Source organism: Ambystoma mexicanum, chromosome 4p (genome assembly GCF_040938575.1).
Source record: "Ambystoma mexicanum isolate Mex_15411 chromosome 4p, UKY_AmexF1_1, whole genome shotgun sequence".
Lineage (NCBI taxonomy): Eukaryota > Metazoa > Chordata > Amphibia > Caudata > Ambystomatidae > Ambystoma > Ambystoma mexicanum.
In genome coordinates, this window is record NC_090927.1 from 977,940,363 (window position 1) to 977,961,972 (window position 21,610).

Here is a 21,610-nt window from a genome sequence, read left to right on the forward strand (position 1 = left end):
AGCTTTCAACGTTTCTGTATTATGTTCTGTTTTTGTTTTGTCATCTTCAGGGTGGACTGAGTCTCTTTGTTCGTTTAAAGTTTGTTTCGTACTTTTCGGTGATTGTGAGTTTTGCAGCATTGGTGATACCACCTTATCCCCCTCGTTTGGGATGGAAGTTTCTTTCCCCAACGTTGCTGGCGATATATGAATTTCTGTACTAGAAGATGGAGTTTGGGGTTGCCTCGGGTTTTCCCAGAGGATGAGTGATTCTCCTTCGACATCACTGTGACTTTTATGTCGTTTTCTCCCAAAGTGATTTTCTATTTTCCGTTGAATTCTTTTCGTTGTTGTAGTGTACTCTAAGCCCCGCTTCCAATTGTTTAATATTGCAACACTTGGGTTCTTTTTCTTGAGGCTGTCCGCTGGGGAGTGTTTAAATTTGTGTTCCCATGGGTGTATTGTTCCATGGGAGTATTTACTTCATGACTTCCATTTAGGTATGATCCATCCCCTTCACCCCCCATATCTTTGGTGCTGCGGAGTTTCATTGCAGCCTTTTTTGAGCGTGAGCACTGTCTAAACAGTTTTGAGTCTATAGTTCCTTGATATTTTCCCCCTTGAGGATATTTACAGGCTGCCTCTATACCCCGTGTAAAACCACAGTCAGGTATTTGTGCAGTGAAGATCTTCTGCACCGCTTTCCCACCAAAACAAATAGGAGCAAGCCGGATCAAAGGAGTTTCACTCCCACAGTCTCCCGCTTGCTCAGTGTACCGATTACAGTACTGAGAAAAGAAGAAAAGGCGGCTTGCGGTGTGTATTCAGGTAGGAGTTCTTGTGTATCTTTTACTTAGCGGGCTGCACACGTGTTATTGAGTTTAGACTGTTTTCTTTTTAGTTGTTTAAGGGCGGCACCCCAAGTTCCATAAAATGAACAGTTTCCTTTTGGTTGATTACCCTATCCAAGCAACAACATGCATTTGTTCAGTTTGACTGTGCTTACCTTCTCCTTTCTTGTTCCAGGGTCAGCGGCCAGCGAAGCAGCAAGCAGCAAGCAGCAAGCAGTGAAATAATCTTGGTGATCCAAAGCTCGCCCTTGACTGGCTCGTGCTTATGGAATCTAAGCAAGACCGTTTGCAATTATAAGAACTTTTTTTCCCAGCGGGACCAGGCAGTGTAGACGTGGACGGATTACTTCACTTGACGCTTTCTTCCCCCGTCCTGCGTCCAGCGCACATCAAACAGCCTCGAAAATGCGTGCCCTTTGCGTGCGCGGGCTTCACGCCGCAACGGCGTTGATGTCCAGTTTAAATACACCTCCTGGTTAGCAATGTGGGCGGAGCTACAGTCTCGGAGCTCTTAAGGGACCCGCACCTTTTTAGGTACAAGAGTTCTTCACAGCCAGTTACAGGCTTCCTGGTATGAAACAAAAGCACTCCGCTCCGCTTGAGCTCCCAGGCGAGATGTAGCAATAACAATGTCGGCAGCCACAGAGACGCTGTCTCGCACAGCACAGCCAAACAGCCTTGAAAATGTGCGCCCTTTACGTGCCCAATTCAAAAAGGATTCACAGCAAAGGTTTGAATATAGATTGATATAAAAAGCATATATCTCTATCTTTTAGAAACTAATGTATGATTTTTGTCATGGTTACATATGTGTATTTTTTAGAGTGTTTGTATTTTATATGTATAGTGTCTCTCATTGTTTATGAGACTGTTTAAACTTTGAATAAAACTCATATTTTTGGCTAATTTGATATAGTTTTTGATTAGCAAGTAGCTGTCGACATACACCTTTTCTCCTACCTTTCTACATATTAAAAAAAAGGCATTTTGTGGTTTACAAGCTATTTATTCTAAGTAAAAGGGGTTTGGGGAAATGCCTAAATATCCTTAACCACTAAGAGGAGTTGCCCTGCCTCAACAAAAAAAATACTATGCACTCTGCCAGGAAGTTGGTCAAAATAAAAATGTCCATCGTTCTATGTCTAATCCAAATTCTGGCCCTTACACTTTCTTTCTAAATAAAGGAAAAATGGGTGTCTTCTTGTTTCCAGAAGGAGATCTCTCCCATTATGGATGTTGACACCCACGTGCATTTCTTCTGCTACCAGTATATAGAGTTCAAATGTTCACGAGTTTAGTTAACTTAAATGTAATCCTGGGTTCTTGGTTCCTTCTGTTTGCAAAAACAACTTTCCTCAAAGATACTCTGGGGAATTCTTTCCCCAGTTCACAGCACAAAGATGATCCTTCACAGTCTCTTGTCAGTTCTGATTCACGAACTTGCCAGACATCACTGCAGACTTCTCCAATAGAATATCAAGGCTGGTTTACGCGCCTGCCAGATTTGAGTTCCACAAGTTTCACTTACCTTGATATTCGTGTTTAGGGCTCCAGCCCACTGGTTCTAATTCTTTTGCTGTAGATGTGGGTCCTCGACCTTTATGTATTCCACTGTTGGGATTTCAGTGCTTTCATTTGGGTTCCAGACCCTGTTCCTTTGGCTCGGCGGGATCCCTGTCCCTTTGTTACCTATTGTCCGTTTGAACAGACCTGGTGTATCCTTCTGCAAGGTACTGTCCCACCCAGGTGTACTTTCAATGTTCTTATCTAATCGTATGCCTTGGTGTCTATTCTCTTAGGTCTTTCGGGACATGTTTATCCGCTTCACATAGTTCGCAATGTATTGCAAGTTTTCTTTCTCACCACCTTGTGCTCTTTGGGATGTTCTCACTGGGCTTATAACGTTTGCAACTATTTGTATGTTTCCTTTTTCATCCCCTTGTAATAATTGGGGTGTTTTTATAAAGTTTGCAAAGCTTGTATTATATTGCACAAAGTCCCTTTCAACCCCTTGTGCTCTTCGGGATGTTCTTATTGAATTTATAATGTCTGTGTCTGTTTGATTGCTTCCTTTCTCATCCCCTTGTAATATTTGGGGTGTTTTTATAAAGTTTGCAAAGTTTGTGTTATATTGCCTAAGGTCCTTTTCACCCCCTTGTGCTCGTCAGGATATTATCATTAGCTTCCTTAGCTCCCTTAATGCCCCCTGACCAACCCAGACCTTTACCTACCTTTGGGAACTCTGTGGCCAGCTTCCGGTCTTCTCGGGAGTTAGACTGAAGCTTCTTCATTCCTGCCATGCTCAGCGTTCTTCTCTCTGCGGCTCTGCAGCGCCTCTCTCTCTCTCGCCTTCAGCTGTCCGCGTCACTGTTCCTGGTCATGCTACGCTAGTCTGGCTTTCCGTGTCTCTGCCACTTATCAGGTCCGGCTCGCGGAGACCTCTCAGGCACCTGTGGCAATCTGCGTCCCGGTGTCCAGTTCTCATGCTCTTCTGTACAGGATCAGCATCTCCTTCCCAGCTTCTCCAGGGCTGGCTGTTCGAACGCCAGCATAACAGAAGTCTTTTCTTTTTACCATCAATCCTGGCTTAGGGCCGCTGCACCGCATATGTTGGTTCCGCTGTGGCCCTTCGACTCCTTGCTTCCACTTTCTCGTTGCAGCAATCTTTTGCATTGGGTTTGGAGGAGTCTCCCTTTTCCTCGACTCAGTCCTTTTACAGATGCCCTCTGCTAAACCATAACAAATATTGGTCTGGCACATCAGAGGCACTCGAGTGGGGGTTGAGGGAGGTGGGGACACCAAAGGTGTAAAAGAATACTGCATTCTCCCAAGGCCATTGTAAACAATCCCATGAGGGATTTCCCCTCCCATGAGATCCACCCACTGAGTACCACCCCCAGGGGGACTATCCAGTAGTGGCGTCACCTCCCTGGCCTCATGGAAAGGGGCCTCCCCCATGAAAGATGTGACAATACCCTAGGATTCGTCAAAATACCCTTGGGCCGAGGTTAGCCCAAACAGTAGGACTCTGTACTGAAAGGGTCTTCCACCATAACTAAAAAGCACAGGAATTTACTATGAGGTTGCCAAATTGGAACACATAAGCGTCCTGCAGGTCCAGGGCACAGAGACAGTCCACCACACAGAGGGACTTCGTAATCTGAACAGATCACCATCTTGAATTTCTGTAAGGCTACAAAACAGGCTTAAGAAGGCATGGTCCAGCACAACTCGCAGGCCCACCTGGTTCTTCTTGGGAACTGACAATTCTTTTAGTACTGTTGTCCCTTTTGAAGGGAGGGACTGTCTCCACTGACCCAAGACTATCAGTGTGGCGATTTCTTATAGTATTGCTGAGACTCGATCTGTAAAGTGGAGGGGAGGAAAGAAGAGGAGGAGGGAGTGGTGTAGGCAGTCTCCTGAGGAAACCACTTAATAAAGGCAGCGATTGGCAGAGAGATGACAGCAGTGCTCTAAATGCTGTTCTCTGTCATTTGTGACTGTGCTGGGGGACCGCTCGAGTTGCCTGACCCTCCTTTCTTGGTACCCTTGGAAGCAGTCGAATGACCTGGGTCTGTCCTCGCCTCTGCTTTGAGTTTGGCTGAAAGACTTAGCAGCTGGCTTAGACAGTACTAGCAAATATTTAGCCATCTGCGAGCTAGACTTCTTCTTTGTTAGCTTGTCATCGGTGGACAAATGAAATAACTCTGAAACTTCGAACAGCATTCTCTCGCACATGCTGGCCATGAATTTGTTGAAATGCATCCAAGTACCCACATTCACCTGGCTGAGGTTCAGGGCTGTTCTTGAGAACACTTTATGGCTGTGGGCCTCAAGGATCTAGTCTTCTTTGCTGAACATTTACGCTGAACAAGCAAAGATTGTGATTGAGGTAGAAGGCTTTGCATGCAACGAGGCAACTGCCACCATCGAAGTGTGAGGCTGCGGGGAGAGGACAAAATTGTTTCTGTCTATCTGTAATGAGCATCACCTTTTGTTTGTTGGTTGGCAAAATTGAGTTTTTTTTACATATCTTCTCTGCTACTGTTACAAGGTCTTTCTGCAGCTGGATCCAGCACGATTTGTCAGCAACAGGGTAGGATTTCAGGCAGAACCCCCAACTTGTTTGATCCGGAGGCACAAGAATGCCAAGCAACTCAGCAAGGCCTGTACGTTGGTCATGGAAAACGTAAGCAGATGAGGGGAAATCACTTTCTCTCCATTGTCTACGTCATGTCCTTGAGCATCCCATGGGTTGCCAAGCTCTATAGAGCCAGTGTGAAGAGGGGAAATGTAACTCGCTGCGATAGACCCATATCCACCAGGGCTTTAGAGAATGTGCTGTTGGTGCCTGTGGGGGCATGACGGCAGCAGGAGCTCCTGAGGCTCTGTAGATACAGGAGGCTGAGGCTGGATAGGCGCTGGAAGTATCTCCAAAAGACACCCTGATTAACCCCTCAAGTATGTTTGACATCTGGGGTGACTTCAAGAGCCTCATGAAGATCTCTAAGAATCTCTCTTTGCGGTGTGCAGCTGAGGTCGGGGTGTATGTTGCTGTGGCAAGTGCCCATGGGACTTGCCTGTTCTGATCTGACTGTGCCGCAGAGAAAACGGGAGGTTGATGGACACTATGGGTCCCACGGGGGACCAATCCACCTTGGGGGGAAATTCCTGCCCGAAGGAAACAAAGGAGGCCATTAGAATGCCAGTGACCTGCCAGATTACCTGATCCAGTTGCTATCTCAGATGGCCAATATTTGTTGGATGAGGGTGGTTCTGCCTCACAGGCACGTGGTGTACTGCTCTCCTGCTGGGCAGCCATTTTGTTGGAGGATGTGGGATTGCGCAGGAAATCCTAGTCCAGTGCAGAGCCCTTAAGAGGAGGTCTTCTAGGACCCTCTTGACATGGCACGGAACTCTTCGGTACCTCAGAGTGAGGTCTGGGAGCCTTTGAACAATGGGGCCTAGACCTAGTAGTCGGTTTGCATGCAAGCACCATCTCTGGAATGGAATCGATGACGGGCCCAGCAGGCCCCTTGGACACCTGTCCAGTGAAAGAGCCATAATGCCCCCTCAGAGCCAGTCCCAGTGGAAGAGTTTCAATAACCCTCGGCGCAAGTGCCAGTGGAAACCTATGGGCCTTGCAACAGGCACTGGTTGAGGGATATGTTCAACCCCGCCAGCCAGAAAAACTGCCGGTAAAGGAGATAGAATAGAATGGTGAACTTGGCTTCTCTGACTTTGCCTTCCTCTGGGTGAACACCTTCAAGAGTTTTGGAGTTGACTTGGAACAGATCTCGTGCCTCCAAGAGAGATCCGTTTAAAGGAGTCCCACCAGTGGTAGGGACCCAGACACGCTAAACAGAATGCTTGGGGATCCTACACCAGGAAGAAACGGTATCAGGACTGACAGGTGGTGCTTCAGTGTGGGGCTAGAAGAGCACAGTCACAGTGCATAGTCACAGCCATGCCTTCGCCTGTAAATTAAAGGGGGAAGTGTTCAGATATTGCAGTGTAAAAGGCTCCGGCCCAATCCCCTGTCGGGCAGACCCACACAATATGGAGGAAATGTGGACAGGAAGTAAGATTAATGTATGTACTCATTCATTCATTCATTCATTCATTCATTCATTCATTCATTCACATCAACGCCTGTTGTGACCTGCAGCCCTGGATTTACCTACCTTGTACAATGTCCAAAATGCTTGAAATGCAAGATACAATGACACTTACTAAAATAGTAATTGTCGCAATTGTACTATTTGTTGCTTTATTCCAACAATGCATAAGTGAAATAAAAACGCTACCCAAAACTAAATAGAACTAAATAGAAATCTGCCCAATTTAACACATTTTCATAATTTTTTACATTATTTATTTATAAAAAAATCGCATTTTTAGCACAAATAACACGTACAGAATGTACCATCGATAACAGAGCGGAGGACATGGGTCCTTTACAATGGGGGGAGAGAATGTGACTTGAAGACTAGATGTTGCAGGGAAGGTGGAAACACAAACCAGGTACAAAGACAGGACAGAATGACATAGGAACAGGATGGTGGAGAAAATGCTGAATTAAGGATGGAGTGGTAACGGAAAAGTGCTGTAGGGTCGTCCATGAAGGTTAGGGAGCGAGAAAAAGAGGGTAATGCAGTAGGGTAAAGTGCTAGGAAACAAGTTCTTCAGAAAGCAGGAGAGCTTTGAGGTTGGAGTTAAATAGTGTTAGAGTTGGACTAGTGCAGAGAGGGAGAGGAAGCGCATTCCAGAGTAGGCGCATGAGGAGCGAGAGGAAACGAGAGGGAGCAGAGGGGTTTCCCGTGGTGGCAAAGAGATGAGCTGAGGATGATCTTAACAACCAAGGAGGAGAGTAGGGAGTGAGATGAGTAGATAGTTAGGATGGGGCCATGGATAGTTTTGAAGATGAGAAGAAGTTTATACTTAGCCCTTTTTTTCATAGATACCCAGCCAATCAGGCGAAGGGCTGAGGAGGTAGAGGTAAAGCAAGAAAGGTTGAAAAGTGTGCAGACTGCGAAGTTGAGGACTTTGTCCAGAGGTAAAATATCATAGTTGAGAAGGTTTTGAGAAGACTGATACAGTAGTCTGATCTAGAAAGGAGTAATTAGGAGATTAGCTGTTTAGCAGTATTGAAAGGAAGAAGAGGACTGATTTTTATGATATTAAAGTGGTTGAGTCTGGCTGCACTGGCAGATTTGGAGATGAAGAACGAGAAGTTGTGTGATGGGTCGAAGATGACACCAAGGTTACGAGTGGAAGCACAGTAAGGAAAGTAGTCAGGGGAAAAGAGAAGAAGGGGAGAGGAAGAGATATCCTGTTTGACTGGGAAGAAGAAAACTTCCGTTTTGGTGGAGTTGAGCATGAGCAAGTGAGATGGCATCAAATATTGGATGGTGGAGAGACAGTTTGTAATTTCGTCAGATAAGGGGTGACTGGAGAAGATCTGAGTGTTGTAAGCGAAGAGTTGACAGGAGAAGCCACAAGAGGAGATCAGGGTGCAAAAAGCTGAAGTATAGATAGTGAAGAGAAGTGGACAAATGACAGATGCTTAGGGAACTCCAGCAGTAAGGAAGGTAAGGCTGTTGATGAAAAGTTTGCATGCCTAGCGGAAAAGATGAAGTTGCGGACATTGTGGGGAGCTGTCTCGGTATAACGCAGAGGTCGGAAGCCAGATGGAAGAGGGTCCCGGAGGTTGTGAGCATCGAGGAACTCAGTAAGTCGATTGAATACTACTCGCTCTAGGATTTTGGAATAGTATGGAATAGTATGGTAGAAGAGGCAGGGTGAAAGTTGGCACGACAGTATGAATCAAGACCAGGTTTCTTAAGGAGAGGGATTAGAGTAGCTGTCTTCTAGGGTGAGGGAAAAGTGGCATTGTCAAGAGAGGAGTTGAAGAGGGAATTAAGATGTGCAGCAACATTGGGGGCTATGTACTTCACAATGAGCAGGGACAGTGGATCAGTGGGGACACAGGAAGGGTTAGCCTTGAGAAGTAGGGCATGGCTGGTGTGGGCAAAGAAATACATAGTTGCGGGAGCTGACGGTGGGAGTGGTGGAGAAAAGTGAGCAGGGATAGAAGGTAATTAGCAATGGTATTGTGAATGGTAGAAACTTTAGACGCAAAGTAGAAAGCAAGATCATTTGCAGAAAGAGTAGAGGTGATGGAGTTGGGTTTAAGAGGTGAGAAAATTGAGTCGAGGGATTTTTGGTGGCACCTAGGTTGAGAGGATTGAGTTGAAATGAGAGAGATAGAAGTCACGTTTGGCAGAGTCAAGAGTAGAGGAATAGTTTTGAAGAGCAGCGAGACACGATTGGAGATCAGAGGCGTGTCTTGACCTTTAGCAAGTGTGAAGCTTTTTCCACATTGTTGTTTTCAAAGTGTGGATGAGGGTTGTGATCCAGGGCCATAGATGGGAGGATTTTAGGGTGAGTGCAGTAAGAGGGTGGTGAAAGGAAAGGGGAGCATAAAGAACTTAGTAAAGGCTTCTTCAATGGATGGAAAGGTGATTTCAGCGTAGGAGGAGAGAGTGTGGTGTAGGGTCAGAGAAGTAGTCAGGGAGTTTGGAGGAGGGAAACTTGCGCTTAGTAACACTTGTAGTAAATGGAGAGAGTGAGGAAGAAGCAGGAATGGAGATTGAGACAAAGACAATAGAGTGATCTGAGGGAGAAGGCACAGTGGAGATATTAGAGGCCGAGAGTTGAGTGGCGATGAGAATAAGGTCAAGGGAATTTCCATTTGAATGGATGGCAGAGAGTGGACTGAAGAGAGTGAGTGGTTAAGTAGAAGAATGTTATAAACAGTGGATATAGCAGCAGAGAGAGAGGAGGTAGAAATCAACAATAACAATAAGGTGTTGACCGGGAGGAAAAGAGTCAATTAGTTGTAAGATGTGGTCGAAAAAATTGACCTACTGGACCAGTTGGCCAGTAGAGAGAGAGAACATGTATGCCATAGGGGGCAGTGATTGTGGTGAAATCCAAGTTTTAGTTAGGCTATTCAAGTCAGGAAAAGAATGGGAAAGGAAGAAGTCGAAGGTAAAAGAGGTTTTATTGCAGACAGACTGTGCATGCCAAAGAGCAATAGAAAGAGTGAGATGTAGAAGCATAGTAACGTTGAGTCTGAGAAATAAGAGGTTTTGGAAGTATATGCTAGAAGAGAATGTGTAATGGAAGTTAGGGTTGGAGTAGGTGTTGTGAATAGAAAGAGGAGTGGTGGCGTCGAGGAGAAGAGATAATGGGGAGAGAGTTGAAATGGTTACGAGCCCTGGAGAGTTAAGAGCGAAGTAGAAGGGAAAGGAAGAAATAGCATGAAACGTGCATGGCAAGTGTGCAGCTGAGAAGAAGCAATTAAGGGTACTTACCGACAAGTATCAGGACATAGCAGAGCAAAGGCTCAGAGGCAAAGAGGCAAAGAGTCTGGTCAATAGCCCTTAACTGGGACGACGCTTGCTGGACACCGCTAGGGAGTTCAGAAGGGATGGCACACACTCTTGTCACCTGATCGCCTAGTCCCTAAGTGGTTGGCCTCTCTGATACTGTCCCTGGTGTTACTGGGATGAGGCGATTTCTTCCTGATTGGTGTTCCCAGAGGAGCATCTTGTGATCTTTACAGCTTGAGATTGGGCTAATCCAAGATGGCCACAGAAAGTGATGCAAGATGGCCACAGGAAGTGATGTCACCAATCCATCTATAATTACTGAAAAGTAGCAGCTTGAATACCTGCATGGGAGTTTCAGCTCAGATCCTTGTAGAAATCCAGAGTCCACATGAGGTGAAGAGAAAGAAAGAGTGAAGCATAGCTACCGTGTAGAGGCCACATCCAGAGAGGTACTGGATATCTTGAGAAGCTAGAGGCGGGCCTCTGATCGGCTCAAGTGAACCTTGGCTAGTGGACAAACAATATATTCAGTCTGAAAACCATCCAGGCAGGTCCCTAGGGGGCGGATTCACATGGTCTTGAGTGTTCTGTCTGTTACATTGGATCACAAGATATTTCACCAGGGGAGGAGGAGCCTGGCCAGCACTGGTACATGAAACCAACACTGGAGCAAGTACTATCCACTACCATTAAATGAATGCAAACACATTTATTAAGAGAGGCAAACAAGACATTCACTTATTTTGTTTCCGCAAGATGTTTCACAAACGCTCAGCCACAGTAACTTACCAACATCTCCATAAACATAGTAGCCCTTTGGAGGCTTTCGTCTTGAAAAAATCTGAAAACAAAAATGTAATAGAACATTATAAACATGCAACATTAAAAACACTGAAGTATTTACAAAATAGTGAATGGAGCAAAAGTATGTTTGCATTTCTAAAATCACAAATGTCATCAATGCATATGCAACCACAGTAGGCTATGAATAGATAGGACTGAAGAATAACATAACACGTTTTTATAGAAAGTGCATTGCAACGTCCATTCCACAGTGATGAAGGATCAGCACCTTGTGGCACGATCACAGGCTAGGGGATAGGGCTGGGGATATCCTGAGAGCCAGGGACCCCCACCCACTCCTTAATGTAGGCCTTGCAGAGGTATATATGATGGATCACCCCAAGCTGCCCAGTCCATCATCATCAAACTTGTTTGTTTGCCTATCTCTATTGGACCTAACACGCGCCATGGCAGTTAGGACCCAGGAATAAGACACAGACACAAGGGCTTATGGTTTTGGTCATAAACCTTTATTACAAAAGAAAAGGAGTTGGGAAATGCCTCTCTGTCCCTATTCTAAGAGGTCCATCCAATGTCAAGATTTTCAAAGCAAAACGTCCTGTGTTCAAATAACTATTCTGGCCCTCACATTCTACAAATCAACTCCAAGGTTAAAAAGGAAAATGTGTTTGGCCTTGAGTAGTGTACAAATGTTCAAAAAGGAAATGCATAACTCCAACACAAAAAGTTCCAGAAGGATAGAGTTAATTGTTCCAGAGGGTGGTTCCCTGCCCCTGGATTTCTCTTCACTCTTGTTTTATACTTTCAAGAATATCGGTTTATGTTTCTATTGATCAACAACACAATTGGTATTGTGTGGATCAAGCCTGTTTGTTCCCGAGCTATTCCTCTGGCACCTCCATCATTCCTCCTCTGCCCTCCAGCAGGTTCACCAACCAGCAGTGACTCCCTACCAACTCCCCAGTTCTGCTGAGGGGGGGGTAGCGTGGATTCCACTCCCTGCTGTGCCTCTTCTCCTTCCACTAAGGGGAATCTCTGGAGGGTACACTCCTTCCACCCCCTCACGGAGCCGCCATCTTTTTGCAGGTGTAGAGGGGTTGCCTAGGATCAGCGTGCTACTGTCTGCGCTTTCAATGGCCTTCCTGACATGGGGGCATCTCCAGTATGCTCCTCCGTACCCCGCTACTCTCCTTCTTCCAGCTTGGGGGGGGGGGGGTAAGCCGGGCCCTATCTCCTCCCGCGTTGTCTCTGGCGTGCGTTATTCCGGCCTACATTGCAGCACCCAATCTTGTGGGGGCGCACCCTTAGTAGATAGTGCAGCACCATGCAGCCCGCAACGCAGTGATATGTGCCGGGATCACCCCCCTTTCCATGTGGCTTCCAGGCTTGTGTTTTAGTTTAGGGTTAATTCAGGGGTATGGTGGGCCCTCTGTGCGGGGGACCGGGCTTCCAGGGGTTCATGCTGCTGCTGTCTCACGAGGCACTCCACTTACTTGTGCAGCCCCGCGGTTGCAGGAGGCTGCGCTCTGCTGCCCGCCACCGGTCCTCAGGCGGCTCACTGCAACCACAAGTCCCGCTCCAATCGCCTCCGGTGCACTTCTTCGCTGCCCACAGGCTGCAGAGCGGGTCCCGCTTGCTCCACCTCCTTCTTCGGGCCTGCTCTCAGCTTCCACGCCCGGGCTTCCTCGGCGGCACCTCCGGAATCCGCCAGACAGAGCACTCAACCAGGAGACCCGGCAGGCAATCCGCTCGCGCTGTCGCCATCCGGCGCGAGCGCTGAGCTAGGCACAGGCCCTCGGGAGGGACTCTCCCAGAGTCGCGCTCTTGGCCTCCCACCACCAGTTCAGCACTGGCTCGTATCTCGAGTTTCAGCGGGCCGAGCCTCCCAGGATTCTGCACCTTTCCTCCCCAGTTCTTCACGCGGGCAAACATGAGTTTTCAGCTTCTGCAGTGCCCGATGAGCGCAGCTACGTCCTCCTCTCTGCCCGATCCGGCGGGAGCTCACTTAGGTGCAGCCATCTTGGCGTCGGGCTCTCTAGTGTCCCCCAAGAAGAAGAACTTGTGTATATTTTTGAACTTTAAAGAAAGCCCAGTTGAAGTCCAGGTGCGGAGGGGTCCGGTGCCATGTGGGCGCTCATTCGAAAGGCTCTGACCAGGACCTATTTTATTTTAAACTACAAGAACCAGAAGGCCCCAGGAAAGGATGGTGTGAGGCATCAGAGTGGTCCTACAAGGGACACGTCAGATCCCTTGTACAATCGAAAGTCTCTGACCCATTGCCAGAGGAAAGCTAGGGGAAGGGAACCACACTTTCCACTACGATTGTGAACTGTGATAATTAGCAAATGTGAATCCGACAGAGGGTTGCTGAAAGAAAGCTAGGAGAAAGAAACCCTGCTTTCTGATTAAACTGAGCAATACGTGACCTGTATTAGGAATACATTAATTGTGTTGAAGAAAGGCCGTAGTGAACCTGACAGAGGGAAGCACGTTTTTACAAGGAGGATCTGAGCCTGGTAGAGAGAGATCCTAGAGGCGAAGAGCAACCGCCCAAGGTGCAAGATCACCAAGAGAACTTTTGTTTGCTTGTTATTTTGAATCAGCAAACCTTCTAAGGCAAGAGACTTTTGCAGGAAAGAGACTTAGCCTCTGAAGGGGTTTTGATATCGTTGAACTGAACTGTGATCTTGTGCTGTTGAGGCCCAGGTGTTTGCTGTGCTCGAGAGTTCCGTTTTGTCGCATGCTTCAAACGTGGGGAAGGGAGACCCAGCTATACCATCCTGCCTTGGGGAACACTTCTTTCTTTTCTGGTGAACATTATCCCATTATCCCACGCTCTTTTTGTAATTTAGTAGTAAGGATTGGCAATAGTTTTTTTAAATAGTATAGGTCCTTTTTATTTGGCAAGACACCACTAGGACTGCCTTATTATTATTTGATGGTCATAGCTTGCTCCCATCTTAGATTTAGGTTTAGATTAGGCGTTTATCTCACAGTTTATAAACACCCTTGAACTTGTGATCACTTGTGTCTGTCTTTACTGTTGCCACCACAAGATCTTTACAGGGGGTGGTGTTAACCAGGAGGATCACCTGGGAGGAGAAGGTCCCCAAGGGAATGGGAGGACTCATTGGGAGGGCCGCAATATTTTTCTTCCTCTGAGGAGGAAGAGTCAAGAATGCTGGAGTTTAAATGGCTTGTTGGCAAAAGAAGCCTTTCTTTCCCAAAGCAAATGATCCAGATGGTGGTAAAAACTGTTCTAATCAATCCTGTATTGGAAGCAGGAATCATCCCCCCCCACCCCAAACGTTAAGCAGAATTGTAGAGGTGAACGCTCCCATGTTCAACAGGGGAATATGAAAGAGAGAAACCTCCTCAGTGCATTGTCAAAAAAGCTTCCTCAAAAAAAGTAATCTCTCCTAATATGAGTGTGAACATACAGGATATTCATGTGGTGATAATAAAGGACGAGACAGAAGATTATGCAATATGAGATTCTCCTGAATCACTACTAAAAGGCATATGGGAGATCTGCTGTCTAGTCTTAACACAGAGACTAGGAAGGTGGGAGTTCATCCATTCCTCAAGCAAAGAAGGTTATCAATCCACATATCCTCATGCCAAGGAGATACAGCCAGTAAATCGGTCAGCAGAAGCTTCAAGCGTTGATGTCCTCCAACAGAATATCCTATACAAGATCTGAGGGAAGGGCCTCAGTGAAAGCATATGAATTTTATGAGTGAATGGGAATGAAACCAAAATGAATAGTCTAGAGGTTAGAACAATCACCCAAGTGTGCTAGAAATAATGAAAGAGGAATCTTTGAATATTACCATATCCTTGGCATCAAGCCCAGGGACTGTATCTCTCCAGTCCTGAAACCCCTCCACTGGCTCCTGGTGGCATCAAGGATCAATTTCAAGACCCTCTGCATGGTCCACAAGGCTTTCTGGGGCCAGGGCCCCAACTACATCGACTCTCTCTTCCAAAATACCTTCCTTCTCGAGCCCTTCGCTCAGCTACCTCTAACTCTATAAGGGTCAGACTCTTCTCCAGGCAGAGAGTGGGGGGTAGATCTCTCTCCTCTGCAGGTGCCGCCATCTGGAATGGCCTCCCTGCACCTCTGAAACTTGAGCCGGATCACCTGGAATTCCGGAAGCAACTCAAGACCTTCATTTCTGCCTCTGCTTTCCCTCTCTCCCTCCCCTGCTGACCTACCTGTATGCTGCACCGACTTGTTGCTAGCTACCCTGAGTGTCTCACTGGGTACCAGGCTCCTCCATAATCAGTCTCCCCCGCACTGCCACTAAGTTTTAGTCTTTAGCAGAGGTTTTTCTGTGATGAAGATAAGCTCTCTCCTCACCAGATGCCAGGGCTGTCCAATATAATAGAATGGCCTTTGCAAGGGGAAGGAAAAAACCCAAGAAAAACTGCAATTGGAGTAAAAAACATTGTTGCAGAGTCAAAATCCAGAAGAAGTGTAGAGTCCAGGAGAAGCAGCAACTCAATTGTTCCAACGCAGGCAGGAGAATACAAATGCCCATAATTACAGGTGGTAATAAATGAGCAAACTGAATGAGAGATTACAAATGAAAAAGCACACAAACATAGGGACAGAGCCCAGCAGGGTGACAAACTTGAGCAGACTGCACTCTGACAGAGCTGAAGAAAGGAATGGCAGGTAGGGCACTGGAGAATGAACAAGGGAAAGGCAGAAGCGACATAAGATAGAAAGCAAGGAGCGTTACCGGCAACAGAGAAAGTTGCAACGCGAAGCAGTATATCCCTCAAAATGCTTTCATGTCCGGGTGTGCTGAAACTCCTCCTCCGGAGCGTAACGCTACGTGTGAAACGGGACGCCATGTCTTGGTTTGCAAAGAAGCCCTTGTGGATGGTGTGATGCACCAAACGCCATGCTGTGGTTGGTGTGATGAACACCACCTGTTATATAGTGACCAAGAGCAGTATTGCGCTCTGACGACATGCCGCCTGGCAAGCCGGGTCATGCCTGGTTTTCACGGATGAAGCCACTTAAAATGATGGACTAAAGTAAATGAAATAATATTTTATTTATATTGTGCTCGTACACAAGTGTTTCAGAGCACGACCAGGCAAAGGGAGGGGAAGAGGGGAGAACAAAAACAACGATCTTACTAGGCCCAGTGAAATTGAGAGGGCGCAAGTGCATGGGAAAGAGAAAAGGGGGATGTGCATGGAAGGAGGAAGAAATCTAAAGTGCTGAACAGAGGAGAGACAGAATAAATATTAATAAATAAAATTAAAAAATTAAGGCGATTCACACCCCCCCCTCCAAGGACCTTAACACAGCCCTGGGAATCCTAAGCCTCTTCAGGACCTTGGAGGTGGTGGATGCCTGGAGGGTGCTCCATCCCACAGAAAGACTTTTCATTTTACTCATACATCCACAGGACCTTTTCAAGAATTGACCTCCTCCTAACCTACCCGCAAACTCTGGCCTACACCAACAAATTCTCAATCGAAACACGCACCCTCTCAGACCATGCACCAGTAACCCTGGAACGCCGAGCCCACCAGGCTACACCCCCCCGCCTATGCCGCTGGGCTCTATTTGACTCAATCCCCAACGATATTCCCCTGAGAGATGTAATTGCCTCCACGATCCGCAACTTCTTCCAGGCAAAGCCGTAATGAAGACACCTCTCCGGTGAACACATGGGATGCTATGAAAGCGGTGGTCCGGGGGGAAATCATCGCCAAAGAAGCGCCATACCACAAAGCTAGGCGTCAAACCCGCCTCTCCCTGGAGAAGGAACTCCAAGAAGCAAAAAAAACGCATAAACTGAAGGGATGGTCCCCAAAGACACAACGGGCGATCCGCCCGAAACAAAATCGAAGCGCATTATGCCGAACACACAGCCCATCTCCTGGCTAAGGCAAAGCAATTTTATTATGCCAAAAACAACAAAGCAAATAAACTGTTGGTAAGCAAACTAGCCAAGGCAAGACAGAACAACACCATCACCGGACTACAGGACGCCCAGGGTAGGGTCCACTACGCAGAAGGGGAAAAACAACAACTGGCAGCGAACCACCTGACTCAGGTGATGTCCCCCACTGCGTGGGACCAAAGAAAACAAAGGGAGTACCTACTAAAAGCGACGCTACCCCACCTGAAGGAAGCAGCCCAAATGAACCTCGACGCTCCAATTACGAACGAGGAAGTTGAGGAAGTTATTAAAACCCTCAGAGCAAGGGCCCTGGGGCCCGATGACTTCTCTGCAGAATTCTATAAAATCTTCCGACTGCAACTGGTGGCCCCTATGGTAGCCCTCTTTAATTCCTTCAGGGACTCGGGCGCGGTTACTCCCTCAATGGCAGAGTACATCACAAGCATGTTGCCCAAGCCCGGGAAAGACCCGAAAGACCCTGCCTCATATAGACCAATTGCCTTGATGAACATTGATGCCAACATTTATTTGAAAATCCTGGCCAACCGCCTTGCATCCATCCTGCCTGAAATAATCCACCCAGATCAATCAGGCTTCATCGCTAATAGATCTGCAGGAGATAACGTCCGCAGAGCCTTGAACTTGATTGATCTGACATCCCGGAAATCACAGAAACTAGTCCTGGTGGCCCTGGATGCGGTCTAGGCGTTTGACAAGGTGGACTGGTCCTTCATGAGCCGAACCATGGAAGCCTTTCACATCGGACCTATGTTCCGAAAGATGGTCCTGGCGAACTATCAGGCTCTGACAACCCTCCTCCGAGTCAATGGTGCCCTTTCTACCCCCATATCGCTAGGTTGCAGGACCAGGCAGGGATGCCCGCTATCCCCATTACTCTTTGCTATGGTAATGGTGCCATTTGCCCAGAGGATCAGAGCCAACCCCAACATCGAAGGCCCCCGGACTGGCCCCACCCAGCACAAAATAGCCCTCTATACGGACGATGTCCTGCTCACCCTCACGGATCCCGCTCGCTCCACACACCACGCCTTGACAGAAATAGACAATTATGGGAGAGTCACAGGCTTCTCTATCAACTACTGTAAGTCAGTAGCTTTGGGGTCTGGCTTGTCACCAAACGACCGAGAGGCCCTTTCCTCACTACGCCCTGCACAATGGAGTGAAAATGTCATCCCCTACCTGGGAGTCCAAATCCCGGCGGACCCCAAGGCAGTTTATCAAGCTAACTTTCCCCCACTCTTCTGCGAACTAGAAAAAGACTTGAAGAGATGGGCGAAGCAGGAGATCTCCCTGATGGGATGCATCACGGCAAGCAAGATAAGCATGCTCCACTCTCCCCGTGACAATTCCGCCGGCCGCCCTCCAGGCACTCCAGAGGAAACTGCTCCAATTCATCTGGAACGGCAAGAAGGCCCGGATCCCCCTAAGAACCATGCTGGGAAATGCTCGTCTGGGAGGGCTGGGAGTCTCCGACCTTCAAAATTATCAAATAGCGGCCCAATTGGCCCACATTCAGGTTTGGACACTGTCCTCGGGGCGCCCCCAATGGGCAGAAATAGAACAATCTCGGCTGCGGCTTCCTTTACGTTTCCTTCCACACATGCCACCCCATCTTCGGCCAAACAGAGAAGAACTTCTACTTTCCACCAAACACATGCTAAAAGCATGGGACTGGGCGCGACGGCGCCAAAGATCCCGAAGGGCTTCAGCCCCTACTCCCCGGTCTTTATGAACCCCTCTTTTGCTCCCGGAACCAATCCCCAGAACTTCAAGAACTGGATAAGGGGAGGCTTGGATTCACTGGGCCAACTTTACCTGTAAGCTCACCTGCGAACATTCAACCAATGTAAAGAGACATTTCGATTAAAAGAAACAGACAGATTCACCTATATCCATCTAAGACACTGGATATCCATCCACAAACCCGGGAAGCGGCAACACGCACGCCAACTCCACTTGAACTAACGCTGCAAGATCTCCCGACCCGGGGAAGAATCTTGCCCATATATAAACGCTTCTCAAGTGACTTTCTTAGCTCCAAAACCCGAGCAATGGCCCAGTGGGAGGCAGACCAAGGGCACCCGTTATCCGACCAGAACTGGGTGGATATCTGGTCACGAACCCACTCGCGTCCTCCTGCATCACAAACCGAGAATATGCAAACAAGCTCCTATTACGGTGGTATTATCCCCCCCTAATATTTCACCACATTAATCAGGCCCTAAGTCCCGCCTGCTGGAGACAATGTGGCCACCCAGGTTCCTTTTATCATATGTGGTGGTCGTGCCCAAAGGTGCAACTTTATTGGTCCCAATGTGTAACCACGTTCGCAGACATCACCCAGAAAGCAATCCCAGTGGAACCCGAAACCATCCTCCTGGGGGCCCCAGTCCTGGGATGCTACCCAAGATAGGGTAGAAAGGACACACTCTTGACTCAATGCTTCTTGGCGGCGCGGATTGTGGTGGGTCGTACTTGGAAGTCTGTTGAAGGACCACTGATGGCATTGTGGTGGGGAAATCTTGCCTGTAATGTTTTCACTCGGCTCTGTTGCAAAAATAAACACAGTTTAAAAAAAGAAATAAGGCGATCAACAGTGGTAGTGCAGCCAGCAAGTAGCAAGTGCTAGGTTAAGCAGATAGGGTATATCTGATAAGTGCAGAAATAAAATGGGTGGGGGAATGTATGGGTACAGGTACAGACCCCAGTGCAAGGGGTGGCCTGGAGGCAGGACATGAAGGGCAGGTTGCCATGTTCGTTCTGAAGGTAGGTACCCTTTCCACTGGATTAGATATTGCAATGTTCCACGATGGAAACAGCAATCACAGATTTGTCCGCTTTATATTCCTGATGTTGATTGTTGATGTTAAGAGGTGGGAGATACAGGACTTCTCTTGGTTCGCCCGTATAACAGCCATTAAAATGACTCTCCTGCCCACATTTCCATATGCTGTGAGCTTGCTTACGATTTGGATCCCAGCACAGTTGATTCACCATTTGCAAAAGAGATCTTCTATTTTATATGGGGAGGTAGGAAGCCGCGGGTATCTAGAAGGATCCTCTATCGAAACCCCGGGTATGGGAGGTCTGGGGGTTCCTGAGATGACTCGATATCTAATGGCGGCACAATTGGCCCTGATGTTGCACTGGTCTCCACAGACCAGTGGGAAGGGTTGGTTCGAACTGGAGCAGACCACCACAGACATCCCACTTGGATATTTGGGTTTCCTGAAAATATCAGCGCGGGGGTACACTGTTGGACACAACAATAAACACACTGCGCTATTGGGATAAAGTGTTACGGGCTAAAAAAACAAAGCCAGGGCTGGGCCCACTTAATTCGATGGGGTATAACAGATTTCAAATGGATTGTGTCCTCCCTCGTATTCCTCATCTTGTGATAAATATCTCTCCAGATTTGCTGCTTGGGAAAAACATTTCGACCAAGGGCGCTGTGTGCAGTGTCGTTGAGTCGATGTCCCTCCAGGCCCTCCGTTCGACGGTCGACTTCACCATCTGTATAAGTAGAGCATGCATCGCCCGTTGGCTTCAGTTCCGTTTTTCCAAGCTAACACTGAGTAAATCGGGCAGGATTCAGTGAAAGGTTTTCGTTAGAAAATGTCTTCTTCTTCGACTCCATCGACCCCCAAGTCAGGTTTCAAAAAGTGCCAGCACTGCAGGTCAAAAATTTCGATCACTGACCCCCACTGTGTGTGTCTCTTGTGTCTGGGCTCCGGGCACCTTATCGCAGACTGTGGCTCCTGTCAGGCGATGACCTAGAAGGCTCTCAGGAGCGTAGAGGTAAACTGGCGGTGGGGAGGTTAGCGTTAAAGTCACCTTCGAAGAGGGAGAAAAACAGTTGAGTCGAGGGATTCTTCCCGATACAAAAAATCAAAATGGTGCTGGTCGAGGAGTCGATCGCGCCATTCTTCGTCTTCTTCCTCTAAGAAGGCCAAGAAGAGGCGTCATTGGTTACCTTCGACCTCCAGTGATTCCTCGGCGGAGGTTATCAGGTGTCCTACGAAATCCGATTCCCCGGTTAAGTGGGACGCATTTCGTAGTGAGACGATGCAAAGCTTCGAGAATGCGGCCTCGACCCCCTCGAATGGAAAGCAAAAGAGCCATGCCCCAGTCGCTCCGCATAAGGACGACAAGGGGAAGTCTAAGAATAAATCTTGGAAGCCGAACTTAAAGCCAGTATTACATTGAGAAAGTTCTTGATCCAATGAAAAATCGGCGAGAGCTTTGACGATTTGAGAACCTAGGCCATCTAAGGTTCCGTCGAAGAAGCTCAATGCATCGAAACCTTCAACGTTTTTGCCGACCCCATCGGCGTCAGAGCCGTCGACACCGAAATCGAGGCGAAGCTGACTAAACCAGCACTGGTTTCGAAGCCGCCGTCGATGACTTCGTCGACTACTTCGACATTGTCGAAGCCATTAACAGTCCAAGACAAGGTTTACAAACATTCACCTAAAAAATACTATTTTAAGTCTCTATCAGCTATATATTTGAGGAATATCAACCCTTTGATGACAATACACTATTTTTTGGTCTACAGTTTGGCACCCCCAATGTGCCAGAGGAATTTATATCTGACCAGTCCAGGCTGAGAGATTTATACGATAATCTCAAGTCAGCCAGTGGTTTGGATACCTCGCCAGAGTTAGAGTTTTGCAGGCCTGACCCCTTGAGCATGGCGACTCATTTTACAGAAAATGTATGGGGAAGGTTATTGAATTTATGGGATGGGAGTAGGCCCACTCCATCTTTCGAGCAAGATGATATGACTGACATCTTGGTCCAGGGTCCTCAGAAAGACCCAATTTTACCTTTCCAAGTGGCACTACAGAAAAGAGTCTCCGCAAATTGGGAGACCCGAAAACTGCGGCGGCAATAGATAAAAACTTTGCAAAGAAGTACAGGCCATCTAGCAGTGACCCGGAATATCTTACCAAGTATCCCACACCTGAAGGCTTGGTGGTTCAGGTACTCTTTCTCAGATCCTTCAGGCTCTCCAACTCCAAGACTGGTTGATATCATTGGATGCTTACTTTTGTGTGCCAATCCATCTGAAGCACAAAAAGTACCTGAGGTTCGCAGTTGGGGAGGAGAGTTTGGAGAAGCT

At 47.5% G+C, this 21,610-nt stretch overlaps 1 protein-coding gene across 2 annotated transcripts in view; it reads right to left on the bottom strand.

The window, feature by feature from the left end:
* The window catches only part of AFG1L (AFG1 like ATPase), a 2,086,687-nt gene that overhangs the window by 1,727,060 nt on the left and 338,017 nt on the right, over positions 1–21,610 (bottom strand). For both annotated transcript variants that reach the window (XM_069606550.1, XM_069606549.1), the window contains exon 3: positions 10,517–10,568. In XM_069606550.1, the coding sequence (XP_069462651.1) occupies positions 10,517–10,568 (52 nt within the window). The remainder of the gene's footprint in view (positions 1–10,516; positions 10,569–21,610) is intronic.